Source organism: Astatotilapia calliptera, chromosome 11, assembly GCF_900246225.1.
Source record: "Astatotilapia calliptera chromosome 11, fAstCal1.2, whole genome shotgun sequence".
NCBI lineage: Eukaryota > Metazoa > Chordata > Actinopteri > Cichliformes > Cichlidae > Astatotilapia > Astatotilapia calliptera.
The window spans coordinates 3,769,772-3,786,533 of record NC_039312.1 but is presented as its reverse complement, the minus strand read 5'-3'; the positions used below and the strand labels follow the sequence as shown (position 1 = coordinate 3,786,533).

Genomic DNA, 16,762 nt, shown 5'->3' with positions numbered 1-16,762 from the left:
TGAGCTACAGGTGGCTGAACTGACTGGAGGGCAGCAGGAGACTGGACAGCAGGTGAGGGAACCGATTGGACTAAGGAGACTGATGGATAAACAGAGGCCGGTGAGGCTAATGGCTGAGCTAAAGAGTGAGCTAGTGACGGAGATAACATTACGGCTTGGGCTCGTAAGGCTGGTGCCTGGGCAGGGGACAGTTCAGCTAGTCTAACCAGTGATACTGCGAGGGCGTGAAAAGCTGGATCAGGAGGTGGATGAAAGGGTGAAGTAGTAGGTGGACCAGTTAGCTCTTCCAAGCCTCCAGGGAGGTCAAGCTGGGTTCTGGCTACCCTCAGCCTGGGCGCTGGGACAGGCACAGAAGGTGGCTGGACACCAGTCACCCCCACCCGAGAAACAGGAGCGGGTGTGGAGGTAGACTGGGTCGCAGCTGCCCTCCTCCTGGGAGCTGGCACTGGAGTGGGTGTAGGCTGACTGATAGGAGTGGAAATAACGACTGGGTGAGCGACACTGACAGGTCTATCGGGTTGTATTCTGGTCTTTCTGCCACCACTATTTACAGTTTTTGACTGAACAGTCTTTGGGGAGCCAGAGCAGAAAAAATCTTCCCAGTCCACATCATCCTCAAGGAGGGAAACTCCCCATGAATCAGAAAAGAGTCTGTTGTGTGTTTTAAGTGGATAATCAGATGAGGGGTGTGGAAAACAGTCACTGGAACTCACCACCGGGAGTTGCTGAACAGAGTCCGTTTTATGGCGGCGTGTGCGCCGCTTTCCCCGGGAAGAGGAAGCGGGCCGGGTAAACGGCTGAGCCTCTGGCGCGGTAGCCTCCGCTGAGCAGAGATGGGAGGTGTAGCCGCCGTGCCGTGGCGAGGCGGAAAGGCTGGAGAGTGAAAAGGCTGGCGGGCGAGCGAGGAGCGAAGCGGCGGGAGAGCGAGCGGCCGAAGCTTGGGCTGTGACGCCCACTCTCCGCGGCGAATGCTCCGGTGCAGCTGAGGCAGCAGGTGGGGGAACGTGGCGTCTCCGAGGCCCGCCCAGAGCCAGGCGAGTCCCCTCGAAGACGTGCTCTCTCTCCGCAAAGAGCCGCTGTTTTCCCCGAAGCCCCTCCGTCCAGCGAAGGAGCGCTGCCTCCTGCCGCTCGAAAAGTTCAGGGTCCGCTGGGTCCACAACGCGGGGTCGTGTCATTCTGTCAAGGGTAGTGTCGTGGATGAGAGGAGGAGGACCCAAACGCTGGACTCACAGGCAGGTAGGTGAAGGTGGATGTTTATTGCCGAAGGAGTGAGCAAACAGTACAGAAGGAGGAAATGGCTGGCTGACTGAATGAATGAATGAACTAAGGACTGACTGACTGACTGGACATACAGACGACATCAGACATACATCATTAACATCAATGACACGACAGAGAACTGGTGAAACCGAGGAACTTAAATACACAGGTGGATGATGACAATGATTGGAAACAGGTGAGTACAGGGCTGAACATAATCTGACTAATGACACGGGAGACAAGCTGACACGGGAAGAAACAGGAAGTGAGAACATTAATGTGGCGAACCAAACTGAACATGAACAAACTGAAATCACTGGGTCAACGACCCAGGAACCCTGACACATTTATATCTGGAGAGTCAGACAACAGTGAACAAACTGTATAGAATACCCTAAATTTCCATGAGTTTGCAATATCTTTGCCTAATGAACATTTAAACAGGAGTTTTAAGTAATGAAAAGTGTTCTGTTATCAATAAAGTTTTTTTTTAAGTGAATTTTGCCCTTGACTTTTACAAGACCTTTCAGGAAGCCAAAGTTTTTCACATCTACTGCACAACTGGAAGTTCACTTGCCGCAAGAAATAAACACATTTGTAAATTTACACAATATGTACACAACACACTCAACTATGAATTAAGAGCATAACATCAACAGTTAAAACCAAATCTTAAGAGTTTTAGAAAATACGTTTCCTTTTGTGGATTGCATTAGCATGCTTTATGCTTTTTACTGTTCAGGAACACATGACTAATGCAGGGATGTCACTCCTGGAGGCCTGCTCTTCATTTGATTCAACTGTGCTAAACCAGAAATAACTAAAACATGCATAGCAGCTCTCCAGTACAGAATTTGGACATCCCTGGACTAATGAGAGGGGTGATACTGAGATCTAGATTTTAGTAAAGCAATTAGGTCTGATTTGAGGGCAGTGGTTGAGATGCGTAAAATATCACGCAAGTGGGAGTCACTCATCCTTGATCTCAATCGGTTCTTGTTTAAGTTCATGACAGAGAATGTTTGCTCACACAAATATGTGGAACCAAATAAGCTCAGCATTTTCTTAGCAAGAGATCGCACTTCAGGAAACCTGTCTTTGTCTAGCTGCCGATAAAAGTCAACAAAAGAACACTGCCGGTGTTTTCTGCTCATCGTCACACTGCAGCTCAATGAGCTCCAGCTGAAGCTGCAGAGGAGCATCATCGGGGTCCACGGAGAAGGGCGATGAGAAAAGCAGCATGTCTTTTTCAATAGCTGCAAAGTCCTGAAAGCGTTTGTTAAATTCTCCAGAAAGAGACACGATAGCTGTTGCGTACCTCTTCATTTGGACATTAATGTCCTCTGGGAAACTGTCAATAACCTCTTTCAAAGCTGGGAAGTGTGCGGTACAGGGCTCTGTTAGGGACAAGTGTCTTTGGAAAAGTTGCAGTTTGGTTCCAAAGGCCTTGATGTGAGCGTATAGTTGGCTCACCACTGCGTCTTTTCCTTGAAGATTAACATTCAGCGCATTCAGATGCTTCGTAATGTCAACCAAAAAAGCCAAATTTGCCAGCCATACAGGATCAGACAGTTCTTCCATTGGTTGTCCCTTCTCATCTAAAAACTGTCTGATTTCCTCTCTGAGAGAGAAAAATTGCTGTAGTGCAGACCCCCGACTTAGCCACCTCACATCATTGTAATAAATTAAGCTACCATATTCAGCCTGGATGTCGTGAAGAAACTGCTTAAACTGTCGGTGGTACAGAGCTTTAGAGCGAATACAGTTGACTGTCTTTGCTACGGGTTTCATAACATCATCAAATTTGAGATGTTTGGCACAGAGAGCCTGCTGATGAATGATACAGTGAAGTTTAACAGCGTTACCTGCTTCTTTGCTGACTTTATTGCAGATCAGTGTGGACAATCCGCTTCGCTCACCAGCCATGGCAGGTGCACCATCAGTAATGATCCCAGAAACTTTACTCCATGGTAGTTTCATATCATCAACAGCTTCACAAACAGAAGCCAATTCTCTGCTTTGACCCTTAAGGCTTTTGAGATCCAGCAGCTCGTCTGTCACGTTCATCTTGTCGTCGACTCCTCGTAAATAAATCAGCAGTTGCGCGGTATATCCTCACCTCTTCGTGCCACAGTGATGCGTGCCAAGCAAGCATTCAGAAATTCTTGCTTCTTCTCGGGGCAAATGTTCTCCGCCATTTTCATGACACAGTCTTTGACAAACATACATTCAGTGAAAGGTTTGCCATGTTTAGCTATTAACATAGCCACTTCGTAGCTGGCTTTCGTGATATTTTCATGTGTCTCACAGGCCCGCGTGAAAAATCGCTGTTGCAAAGCCAGAGCAGCTTGGAGTTGCTTTACTTTTTCAGCGCGCTCACTCCCTGTTAGCTTGTTATATGCTGCAACATATAACAAGCTAACATGTTTAGTCTCGTAGTGTCTCCTAATGTTAAAATCCTTAAACAAGGCAACAGTCTCTTTACAAATCAGGCAAACACAATTGCCTCGAATTTCAGTTAAAAAATACTGCAATTCCCACCGCACCATCAACCTTTCTCTTTTTTTGTACAGTCGCTGATAGGTTTGTAGCATAAACCATATTGGTTGGAACGTTAAGGACAATTTAATTACACAGCAAAGCAAGACACGAGTAGGCAAAGATCTTTATGTTTCTCGTGCACGGGAGAGAACTGGACAAACGCCGTTCCTTCGCTTGACCCCAGTTGCTCTCATCTGCTCCCCCGTAACACTGCTCTTTTATTGAGGTTACATGAATATACATAGGTTCATTAACATACGACGTATACATACACACAAAGAGTACCTTGCCTGTGTGTTGTGTAAGTGTGTGTTTGTGTGTGTGTGTGTGTGTGTGTGGGGGGGGGGGGGGGGGGGGTCAGAGTGTGACCCCATAAACAACTTCCCTAACCCTGCTGGTTTGGAAGTCCAACAGTTCATCTAAACAAAAGGCACTTAGCCTAAAACAGATATAGACACGTTTATCCTACCATAAAACAATAAGAGAAGGTACGCCCTCTCCCATGCTCCCAGAATATGGGTGTGAATGCCAGAACACTCTGGAATGCACACCAAGCCTATGCAGACTGCCAAAGATCACACATCCTATCACTACACAATCGATTATACACCGCTAAGCATATATGGTTAAATATTTCTAAGCATAAATGACAATAAACAATATAAATCTAACAGTCGCCATGGCAGAAATGAGCAGAGAAGGGCGGGCTCGCAGCACAGGTGCAAGTAGCAGAAAAAATGTGCAGCCACCATGTGGTGAAAAAAGGAATTACACCTCTAAAGCCAGGATTTATTTATTCAGACTTGGAAAGTGAGCCATAAATTATACATAATTAGACTGAAGCTGTGGGCCACATGAAATCTGCCCGCAGGCCAATCACGGCCCGGACTTTGGACATGCCTGCTTTAGATAGAAAAGGAAGCTTTGAGATAGGCCTGTAGTTGGACAGAACAGTTGGGTCCAGGTTTTTTAAGAAGAAGCTCAACTATAGCTTGTTTAAAGCATGATGGGACGCAGGGACACATTAATTAATCTCAGGATGAAAGGCCCAACAGTATTAAAAGTGCTTTTAAGCAAGCTTGGAGGGAGACAATCAGAGGGGCAGTGTGATGATCTTAGGTTACTAACTACCGTGATCAAGTCATTAAGGGAGACGGGATCAAACTGCTCTAAGACAGCTGAGCACACAGGAGAAAGACTTGGATCTGAAGCAGCAGACAACGAGACAAGGGCCCTAATCGATAGGATCTTGTCATTAAAAAATGCTAAAAAATCATCGCACATACTTGGTGAAGAAGTGACTCCAGAATTATCACGTGAACTAAGAAAGCGATTAAGGACATTAAAAAGTACCTGAGGCCTGTGACTGTTTACTGACACTAAGTTTGAGACAAACTTTGTCTTTGCAGTTTTTACAGCTTTTTGGTGAGCAGAAAGACGAGTCCTTAAAATCTGTAGGGAAACATGCAATCTGTCCTTTTTCCATCTCCTTTCAGCGCGTCTGTAGTCACTTCTGAGGGAGCGCGTATGTTCATTTAACCACGGCTCTGATAAATGCTTAGCGCGCACAGTCCTGAGCGGAGCAATAGAGTCCAAGATATCAGTGCAGGTAGAATGAAGAATGTCCGAAAGGTCCTCAACACTTTTACAGTTAGAGTTCATTATTCCAGAGTCCATAAAGGCAGCAGAAAAAGCGGGCGCTGTTAGAGCATTAAGCGCTCACTTTTTGCGTGCTGGGACGTACGGCTTATCTACCGAGCAGCACAGCGTTAGAGTGAACAACACAGGAAGATGATCGGAGATATTTCGGATATTTCTGTGATGCACACATCTAGCCCGTGGGAGAGCACCAAGTCCAGTGTGTGACCTTTTTCATGCGTGGGACCGGTAACCCACTGGGTCAAGTTAAAAGAGTCAATAATATTTAAAAAGTCCTTGACCAAAAGTTTAGAGTCACAGCAGACATGGATGTTAAAATCACCAAGGATTAAAAAACTGTCAAATTTAAGAACGATTCCAGCCATAAAACCTGAAAACTCTTTGATAAAATCCTTGTTAAACTTGGGAGGGCGGTATATGAGGGCACACAGCAAAGGCGCAGCAGAATTCAGGTGTAACTCAAACAGCTGGAGTTCAAAACTAGAAAATGAGTCGTGCTGTAATGTTTGATGGCAATGAAATCGAGCCTCCCCCCCTACCAGAGGGCTAAGGGAGACTGAAGAATGAGAAATTAAGAGGAACCAGTTCCGAAAAAGCTACAGACTCACCGGGTTGAAGCCATGTTTCTGTCAGAAACAGAAATTCCAACTGTTGTGACTTTAGCAAGTCGTTTAATACAAACGTCTTGTTTGCTAATGATCTTACATTTAGTAAAGCCATTTGGAGTTTGCGACAACAGGCAGGATCCATCTAAAGATGCACTCTGCTGGTCCAGTAGTTCCACGAGAAGCATGGAGAAGAGCTCAGACTTTGATGAGTGTACCAGCCTGCTTTCCTCGTTTCCTCGGGCGCTTCATCCAGGAAGTGGTGTAGGAGTGTTGGCACAGATAAACCGGAATACAGGGCTCAAAAAGTGGTGGAGGAGGCCCATATCCTCCTCATCTCCTGTCTCCGTTTGTTTAAGTGCCAGGTCATACGATGCTTTGATTTCTAAGAGTAACTGGTGATTGTACACATGCAGAGCGAGCGCATTTTGGGATAAAGTAGAAAAGGATAAGCCAAAGCAAAGCTAGCAGAGTTGACGGACGTGTCGCCATGCATACTGCTGGCGCCATCTTCCACGTGTATTCACAGTACATGGATTTCTCTGACGAACTGTCTGTATTAGGACCCTACATTCTGTTTCTTTTAAATACTTCGTTAACAACCGGAGTCTTCCCTGAATGTTTTAAATCAGCTGTGGTAGTACCAATCTTGAGTCGGACTGGATGTTGACATAGTTGCAAACTATAGACCCATCTCATATTTGTCTTTCTTATCTAAGGTCTTTGGAAAAGTGGTTTTTTAGCAGCTCACTGAGCATTTGTCAACAGACAATCTGTTTGAACCATTTCAGTCTGCTTTTAGACCAAATCACTTTAGTCAAAGTGGTAAAAGATCTACTGGTAAATGCAGACAATGATCGCTCTTCAGTTTTATTATTGCTGGATCTCAGTGTTGCATTTGTCACTGTGGATTACTGTATTTTATTGGATAGTCTAGAACAATTTATTGGAGTTACGGGAAATGTTTTATCATGGCTGAGATCCTACCTGTCTGGGAGATCTCACACTGTTAGTTTTAAAAATGATCTGACTTGAGGGGGTGCTCAGCTGGTTAATTACTTCCGATAAGGTAGGGATAACGACTGAGCTGATTTCTGAATGAACAGAAGTGACAGCAGCAGCTTGGGAAGATTTGATGAATTGAAAGACTGATTAGAGGGTCGATTGTGTCGAGGGTGGATGCCTGATGATGCTGGTGAAAGCACATGAGAAGTGAAGGGACGCCACGAAGGATTATGTGCACGGCGCAGTTTGGATGTCTTAAAAGGAGCGATAGAGAACAGAACCTGGCATCCCGGTGCCACGAAGGTTCGCCGGTGCTTTGCGAAGGCAGGAAAGATGGCAGTGAATCTGGCATCGCGGTGCCGAGCAGAGAAACTGGCAACTCTATATTAGAAAGCATGCTGCTGCGTTTGCGAATGAGGGATAAAGAGAGAACCTGGCATCTCGGTGTCAAGCTTGATATTGCATTCGTAAAGGAGGGACAGAGGAAGAGAACCTGGCATCACGGTGTCAAAAGCATCCTGCTGCATTTGCGAATGAGGAATAAAGAGAGAACCTGGCATCTCGGTGCCAGAGGGGTTTACTACTGCTTTGCAATAACGGATGCAGAGAAACTGGCAAAGTGGTGGAAGAAGATCACTGCTGCGATTACGAATGATGGATATAGAAGGAACCTGCTAGAAGATTTCGCTGCTGCTTTTGCCATGATAGATGGGCAGGGCCTGGCAACTCAGGTGTAAGAAGCTTGTCGCTGAAGTTTGGAAATTATAGATATAGCAAGAATCTGACACCAAAGTCCTAGAAGGGTTTGCCGCTGCTTTGCGATGATAGATGCGGAGAAACTGGCAGTTTGGTAGTAGAGAAGCTTAATGCTGCGTTGCAAATGGGAGATGAAGGAAAACCTGGCAACCCAGTGTCTTTTTAAAAAAAATCTTTAGCATATGTAGGGAAGCTGGCAACTCTGTGCCAAAGCATGCTGCATTTTGCATTGAGAACTGGGGGATTGACAACTGCTGCTTTTGCGAATGAGGGATAAAGGAAACCTGGCAACCCAGTGCCGAGGTTTGCTGCAGAGTTTAGCAAAGGAGGAATGAGTGGCTGAAAGCCTGGCAGGTCGGTGCTGAGGTTTGCTGCATAATTTGCAAAAGAGGGATGAGTGACTGAGAACCTAGCAACCCAGTGCCCCGTTTGCTGCAGTTTAGTCAAGGAGGGATGAGTGGCTGAGATCCTGGCAACCCGGTGCCGAGGTTTGCTGCAGAATTTTGCAAAGGAGGGATGGAGAACTGGCAACTCGGTGCCTTCTTTTTTTATGCTGAGAAACTGCAACCTGATGGTGAAAAGCTTCCTGCTGCTTTTGCAGGAACAATGTGGTTCTCGTCCTGGTTGTGGAACACTGCACCAGCTCTACCAGTCTACATGTGTTTTGTGGACTTGGAGAAGGCATTCGACCATGTCCCTCGGGGTGTCCTGTGGGAGGTGCTGCGGGAGTACGGGGTGTCTGGCCCATTGCTACGGGCCATTCGATCCCTATACAACCGTTGCAATAGCTTGGTTCGCATAGCCGGCAATAAGTCGTACTCGTTCCCGGTGGGTGATGGGCTCCGCCAGGGCTGCCCTTTGTCACGATTCTGTTCATAACTTTTGCCCACTCCGGGTCAGGGACGAGTTCCTGCCACAAGTGGAGGAGTTCAAGTATCTCGGGGTCTTGTTCGCGAGTGATGGGAGAAGGGAGCCGGAGATGGACAGACGGATTGGTGCTACGGCTGCAGTTATGCGGACGATGCCACCCATCTGGTTTCCACTCAAACTTAGTAATCACCGAAGCATTTGGGTTCGGGTACTTCTGTCTGACAGCATTCCCCACTCTCCTGCACACGGCAGTAAGGTGTGGTGTCAGGAAGATCCACAACTCTTGCTATAATCTGCACCGCTTCTAATGCTGTTATAGTAATGCATCTTCCAGCTATGGCCCTGAAGTCTCCCAGAGCAAGTAGGGTGCCTGAAGTCACTATCCAATTGTCTCAGTAATTGGAGGCAGCATCTGTACCAAACCGGTACGTAGGCGCCGAACTTTTATCAACACATCACCTGCCCCACCAGAGGTGAAAGGACACTGGACCACTGCTACACTACGGTCAAGGACGGCTACAAGGCACAATCCCGCCCTCCGTTTGGCAAATCTGATCACGCCTCCATCTTCCTCATGCCAAAATACAAACAAAGGCTGAAACAGGAAGTTCAGGTTCAGAGGAAGGTCGCGCGCTGGACGGATCAATTGGTGGCCGCGTTACAGGACGCACTCGATGACGCAGACTGGGGCATGTTCAGAAACAGCTCCGATGATGATGTCAACGTGTTTACGGAAGCGGTTGTGGGATTCATCGGGAAACTAGCGGATGATACCGTGGAGACAAAGACTATCACAACGTTTCCCAACCAGAAGCCGTGGGTGGATAAAACCATCCGCGACGCTCTGAGATCCCGCACCGCTGCCTACAACACGGGACTCATGACGGGGGACATGGACCCGTACAAAGCCGCGTCATATAACTTGCGGAGGGCGGTGAAAGAGGCGAAGCAGCGCTACGGGAGGAAACTAGAGTCACAACTCCAACAGAGTGACTCTAGGAGCCTGTGGAGGGGACTAAGGAACGCGGCCGTGACTCTGGCAGACGAGCTGAACACTTTCTATGCTCGCTTCGAGGCTGCAGCTAAGGACTCCAACAATGCTAGTGCTAGCGGCGCTAACGGCTGCAGACAGGAAGATACTGCCAGCACCGGAAACGTGCTCGTCATCTCCGAGCATGAAGTAAGGAGAGCCTTCAAGAGAGTGAACACCAGGAAAGCAGCAGGACCAGACGGCATCCCAGGTCGTATCCTCAGAGACTGCGCATACCAGCTAGCTCCTGTGTTCACTGAGATATTCAACATTTCTTTATCTCAGTCGGTGATCCCCACATGCTTCAAAGAGTCCATCATTGTTCCTGTCCCGAAGAAACCCCACCCTGCTTCTCTCAATGACTATCGCCCTGTAGCCCTCACCTCAGTAGTGATGAAGTGCTTTGAACGCCTGGTCAGAGACTTCATCATTTCTTCACTACCAGACACACTGGACCCACTACAGTTCGCTTACCGTCCAAATCGTTCCACAGACGATGCCATCTCTCATCTCCTCCACACATCACTCACTCACTTGGACACTAGAAGGGGGAATTATGTTAAAATGCTCTTCATAGACTACAGCTCTGCATTTAATACCATAATTCCCTCCACACTCACCACCAAGCTGGAGCATCTGGGACTCAGCTCATCTATGTGTCAGTGGATCTCCAACTTCCTAACTGGCAGACCACAGGCAGTAAGGATGGGCGGACATGTCTCAGCCTCCACCACTCTCAGCACTGGAGCCCCCCAGGGGTGTGTTCTGAGCCCCCTGCTGTACTCTTTGTACACATATGACTGTGTGGCCACTACCAGCTCCACCACCATCATCAAGTTTGCTGACGACACCGTCGTGGTGGGCCTGATCTCTGATAACAACGAGACGGCCTACCTGAAGGAGATTAGGAATCTGGAGAACTGGTGCCAGAGGAACAACCTCCTTCTAAACGTCAGTAAGACAAAGGAGCTGATAGTGGACTTCAGCACTAAGCAGGAGAGGAACTACCAGACCCCCGTCATCAACGAGTGCCCAGTGGAGAGAGTGGACAGCTTCAAATACCTCGGAGTTCACATCACGCAGGACCTGTCATGGTCCTGTCACATCAACACCGTGGTGAAAAAGGCCCGGCAGCGTCTCTACCACCTCAGACGCTTGAGAGACTTCCAACTGCCCTCCAAGGTGCTCAGGAACTTTTACTCGTGCACCATAGAGAGCATCCTGACGGGAAACATCTTAACCTGGTTCGGGAACAGCACCATGCAGGACAGACGAGCTCTACAGAGGGTTGTGCGGTCAGCTGAGCGCACCATCCGCTCCGAGCTCCCTGACCTGCACTCAATCTACAGCAGGCGGTGCTGGACCAAGGCCAGGAAGATCGTGAAGGACCTCAGCCATCCCAACAACAGACTGTTCTCTCTGTTGAGGTCAGGAAAGCGATTCCGCTCCCTGAAGACCAACACAGAGAGACTGAGGAGGAGCTTCTTCCCGCAGGCGATACGGTCTCTCAATCACACCACCACACAGTACTGACCCACACATATTGTTCTTACACACACACTGGACATTCTGGACATTGTTTTCACTTCATCACTTAAATCACTTTAAGCATATTTGCACTGCACAAGACATAATGTGGATTGCACAACACTGGTCACTACATTCTTCACTTCCAGTTAATACTTGTACAGCTGCTGTTATTGTGTATATATTTATTTATATTTCTTCATACATTCTTATATAGTTCTATATTGTGTATTGTGTATTTTGTTGTACAGTTATTTTATTTTCAACTTTAATTTATATATTTTATCTTATTCTTTCCCAGTTAAATTTACCCTTCATTCTAATTTGTGTTGTACAGTTATTTTATTTTCAACTTTAATTTATATATTTTATCTTATTCTTTCCCAGTTAAATTTACCCTTCATTCTAATTTGTGTTGTACAGTTATTTCATTTTTAACCTTAATTTATATTTTATTCCTTCCTAGTTAAATTTACCCTTTTTAATTTTTCATATTTATTTCCTATCTTATTCATAGCCTTTTCCTTTTTTGTTTTCTTTAGGTCACGAGCAGTTGTCCAAGCATTTCACTACATATCGTACTGTGTATGACTGTGTACATGACAAATAAAATTTGAATTTAGAGGCACTACAACGAGTTCGCTCCCCTCTGCACGGAATCTAGGCAGCCGAAAAACTTGGGCCCGCCCTCGTGCAGGCTTTCAACTGTGACGAGGATCCCACACCTCGATATAGCTATTCTGGGGTCCTCAACTTCCCAGATTGCCACCCTAGTTCCCGTCCCACGGGTCTCTAGCCTTTGTCTACTGCAGCAAATTGACAACAACTTAGCGAACAGACAATTTATATAAGCTCCAATGTGCACACTTTTGATTAAAGGTGGTGCTTACCTTTTTAAGATGACCCGGAGTGCTTCGTATTAAAGCATGTCAAGTAATATCATTCTAACACAGGCCTAGAAGAATTTGGAGAAGACAAGAGGTACACAGAAGGAGAGATATTGTTCCTCACCTTGCTAACTTTTTCAACAAAGAAAGAAAGAAAATTTTCAGTCATCATTTGATGAAATTGGGACAGCAGGTGGAGCTGGAGCAACAATATCACTAATGGTATCAAAAAGTACCTTGGGGTTACCTCTACTCTTTGAGACTAAGTCAGAGAAATAGGCAGCCCTTGCATTTTGAATTGAAGCATTAAAAGAAGCTAAAAGGTTGACACGCACATTTTAAGCAGTGAATGCTGTTGTTTATGCAGGGGGATGATTTTAAGACAGGAGCTAATCTGGATTTAAAAGGACAAATACTATCTAAAATAGAAAGACTAATTATTAAAAAGATTTCTTAATAAATCAACATCATTAGAGACAGGCAACACCAAATTAAAAACATCAGAAAATTAGCAGTAGTAGAGAAATATAAAGTTAAATATAATAGAATGAGGGTCAAAAGTCAGACACCGTCACACTGCCAAGTTTCAGTTCAAAATAAAAAAATGTAATTTTTTTGGAAAGAATAAATTAATTCAACAAGAATGTTTTATTGGTTATTGATCAGCCATTGAGAAGCGCCATGCTCAGTGAGGTAGAAGTCATGTCACTAACAGAACTGAGGGACGTAAATTCCATTCATTGCAGGGACAGAGGGCCAGACAACTGGAGAGTCTCGATAAACATTTGTAAGGTAACACGGTCCCATAGGTCCAGCCCCTACATGATCAAGTAGGGACATGGAAGAAAAATTCCCCTCCATACGAGCTGTCTGAGCACAGGTGACCAGAGATGCTAGGCGTCGCTTACCAGCTGAACCTGCTCTTTTACCTCTTCTGCTCCGCAATTTACGTGAGCCCAGAAGGGTACCTGTTGGCAACGTCTGTTGAAAATCCAGACTCTGGCAATGGAGGGTGGAACATACCGTTGTAGGAAGAGGAGGTATCCAGGCCCACCATAGTGGAGCGAATTGCCAGCAGCATCAGACGATCGTAGACTAAAGCGGCCAATACATCAGAGACAAAAAAGGAGAGCAGTAAGGTCGAAAAAAATAGCACTAGAGTAGAGCGAGAAAAACTGCAACCGGCAGCAGCAGAGCCAAACACAGGTGCCATCATCGCGGAAGCATTGAATTCCAGAACACACACATCCTGTGTGTGTTCTGGAATTCTTGGTTGTATGCTAACCAAGAGCAGTCACAGTTTAATATCTATTGTTCTAATTTGATGGAATAGAATAAATATTGTAAAATGAATGATTTTCTACTTCCCAGTTTGTCTTGGCAATGTGACAATAACTCAGACTGGAAGTGATCTTAATGACAAATGAATTTTCAGACTTTCAGAGGTCATGTACAGTAACCACACTGACACCAAGAGGAGAAAAACAGAGAGATAAAAGATAATGAAGGTGACAGTTTGAATCTGTCATATTTCATTCAATACAGTGTTGTACTGAAAGATCCAGGATCAGTCCAAATCATCATCAGTTTGATCCACGTATGGATTGAAGTGTATTCGTGAAAATGTTAGACTGTTCCTTTATCAGTGTCTAATAGTATGTATATGAGAGCCATGTAATATCCATGTGTGCGTGCTAAAAGAGACTGTGCTGGTCTGACCCCCCCTCCTCCTTTCAGGGTGGAGCCTGCTGGAGTCCAATGGTTGAGACCAGGTCTGAGGAAGTGTAAGTGTGTTTTTAATGGGATTCATGAAAACAAAGCAGCACACATTCAACTATCTTCAAACTGTCACATCTAGGGATGGGTATTGATAAGATTTTCACGATTCCGATTCCATTTTCGATTCTGTTTAACGATTCGATTCTTTATCGATTCTCTTATCGATTCTTTTTTTAAAAAAAAGGAGAACACTAAGGTCGATTAGCTTAGAACTTTGTTTTATATCTTCTCTTTGAACAAGATAGAAATTTAGGAGTAACATGACCTTACAAACCCAACAGTGAGATCTTAAGAGATCCACAGCCTACGGCTCTTCAATGGGGTGTCACAGGGTCCCCAGGAAAAAAATTGTAAATGTAAAATAATAAAATAAATATTCTTCTGTAGCAATAACAAAGTATAACATAAATTATTCTGTAGCAATTACACAAGAATATCCAGTAATGTCCCTGCCTACAATTAAACACATTCACTTACTGAAAATCATCTGCTGTGGCAAATGGGTTCAAGCCTTTTACCACAAACTTAGTCACTGCTTGGTGACATTCATCTATCCTGGCCTGAAAGGAGACGCTACCGGTAGACTGCAGCGAGAACTGCCAGCATCTGAGCCAGACTCTGTCTCTCATCATGGTCACTAAATGCACAGTGATGGCAGGTTTGTAATAAGGCAGATCGCGCTAACATAATATGCACTGTTAGTTGATTATTTACATGCCGCATTAACGGGAGAGGACGTGCAAACGTTACCGCTGCTGCTGGGTTGAGATTCACGAGTCCGGAGCGGAATTAAAAACACGACATTCATTTAAGGTCATCGCGTGTTTTGTGAGCAAATGCTTTTGATATTTGTAGTGTTTCCTCCCTTAAATAAAATATCTACTTTGCAAGTATTGCAAGTTGTCCTGTTGTCATCCGTTCTCGTAAAGTTTAACCAAGCTTTTGAGCATTTGAGCCATTTAGGCGCCGTGTTTCCTGCCAGGTAAATGACGCTCCGTAACGTGGTGACATCATTCGGGGCGACTGGAATCGATAAGGGAATCGTTTGCAAAAATGGCAAACAATTCCAAGGAATTGAAACAATGGGAACCGGTTCTCAACAAGAACCGGTTTTTGATACCCATCCCTAGTCACATCACTCTTCTCACATCTCATCATCAAAGTGTCAATCAATGAACAGATGATGGATCAATAACTGCAGCTGGATTGTGTTTGTTCTCTCCATCAGATTCCTGTCAACTCACAATCGACACAAACACAGTAAACAGGAAACTTAAACTGTCTGACAACAACAGGAAGGTGAGACATGTGGAGGAGGTTCAGTCATATCCTGATCATCCAGACAGATTTGATGTTCATCCTCAATTGCTGTGTAGCAATGGTCTGACTGGTCGTTGTTACTGGGAGGTCGAGTGGAGAGGAGATGTTTCTATATCAGTGAGTTACAGTAAAATTGGAAGAAAAGGAAACAGTGCTGACTGTTTGTTTGGATGGAATGATCAGTCCTGGAATCTGGAGTGCTCTGCTCTTGGTCCTCTTTATGTCAGGCACAATAACAGAAAAACATCCATCTATTCCTTCCTTTCCTACTTGTCCTCCTCTGTGCCCTCTGGGACCTCCATGCTCTCCTTGCACTCCACCTTATCCTTTGCCCTCTCCTTGCCCTCCTTGACCTCCTCCTTGACCTCCTCCTTGCCCTCCTCATTGCCCTCCTCTGTCTCTAACAGAGTTGCAATTTACGTGGACTGTCCTGCTGGCACTCTGTCCTTCTACAGTGTCTCCTCTGACACTCTGATCCACCTCCACACCTTCAACACCACATTCACTCAAACTCTTTATCCTGGGTTTGGATTTGGGATCAAAGTTGCATTACCTATGTATGGGCTAATTAATAGAGGTATTTCTCCTGGTTCGTCAGTAACTCTGTGCTGAGTGGAGTGTAAAGAGTGTCCTCCTGTTAGAGAAACACTCTGACTATTGAACAGATAGTTCAGTCTCTACATGTCTGTCTCCTTCACTCAGAAACACGTTTTCAGATTCATGGATTCAAACAGTTGATGTTTTAAACTGTTCTAAATGATTCCTTGTAAACTTCTTCCTCTTCAGTCCTTTAAAGATGGAAACTCCCATTATTCCAGGATCCACGTGTTGTTTTTCTGTCTTTTTCCACTCAAAGCTTCACAGTGAATCTCAGTATGTTGTGTTTCTCTGAAGCTCAGTTCACAACCAGCTCCTCTGCATTTTCAACAAGTCTAAGCTCATTAAATGAATCCAAATGTTTGATTTCTCTTTCTTAATGTGATTTTTCCAAACTCTCCACATGCTCTCACTGTTTCACTCATTGTTGCAAGCTCATCATTTGAAAATGTTTCAGTAATATAAGCTGAAAATATTGGCACAGTAGCTTTTAATTGAGTTGTAATCATAATATGATTGTATTGAGGTATCCTAATGCATGTGACTTATCTAATAAATAGCAAGACTGCATTAACCATTTGAAACTAGTCTTGTCTTTTTCACAGAAACACTTGAACAAGAATATCGTGCAGTATGTTGGCAACAGCACAGTTATAATTCTTAGAAATATTCAAATATGTCTGTATAACATTCCATATGTCATGTATCACTTAAGTTTGTATAAAACATGAAAACGAACCGTAATGATGAAGACCCTTGTGGATTCTTGCAGTTTATATTATTCATAGTTTTGTATCCATGATTTATTTTACAATATTTGAATTAAGTTTTCACTAAAAGACAACGTCAAATCAGGTGATTTTTGAATTACATGAGTTTAGTTTATTATTTAACCCTGTCAAATGTGATTTTAGCTGATCGATGGT

General features: G+C 44.9%; 1 protein-coding gene across 1 annotated transcript in view; it reads left to right on the top strand.

Moving 5' to 3' along the window:
- The window catches only part of LOC113032636 (NACHT, LRR and PYD domains-containing protein 12-like), a 55,778-nt gene extending 39,441 nt beyond the window's left edge, over positions 1-16,337 (top strand). The window contains exons 11-13 of the mRNA XM_026185648.1: positions 13,878-13,924; positions 15,148-15,490; positions 15,623-16,337. Of these exons, the coding sequence (XP_026041433.1) occupies positions 13,878-13,924; positions 15,148-15,490; positions 15,623-15,851 (619 nt within the window). The 3' untranslated portion in view covers positions 15,852-16,337. The remainder of the gene's footprint in view (positions 1-13,877; positions 13,925-15,147; positions 15,491-15,622) is intronic.
- Positions 16,338-16,762: the final 425 nt, after the last annotated feature.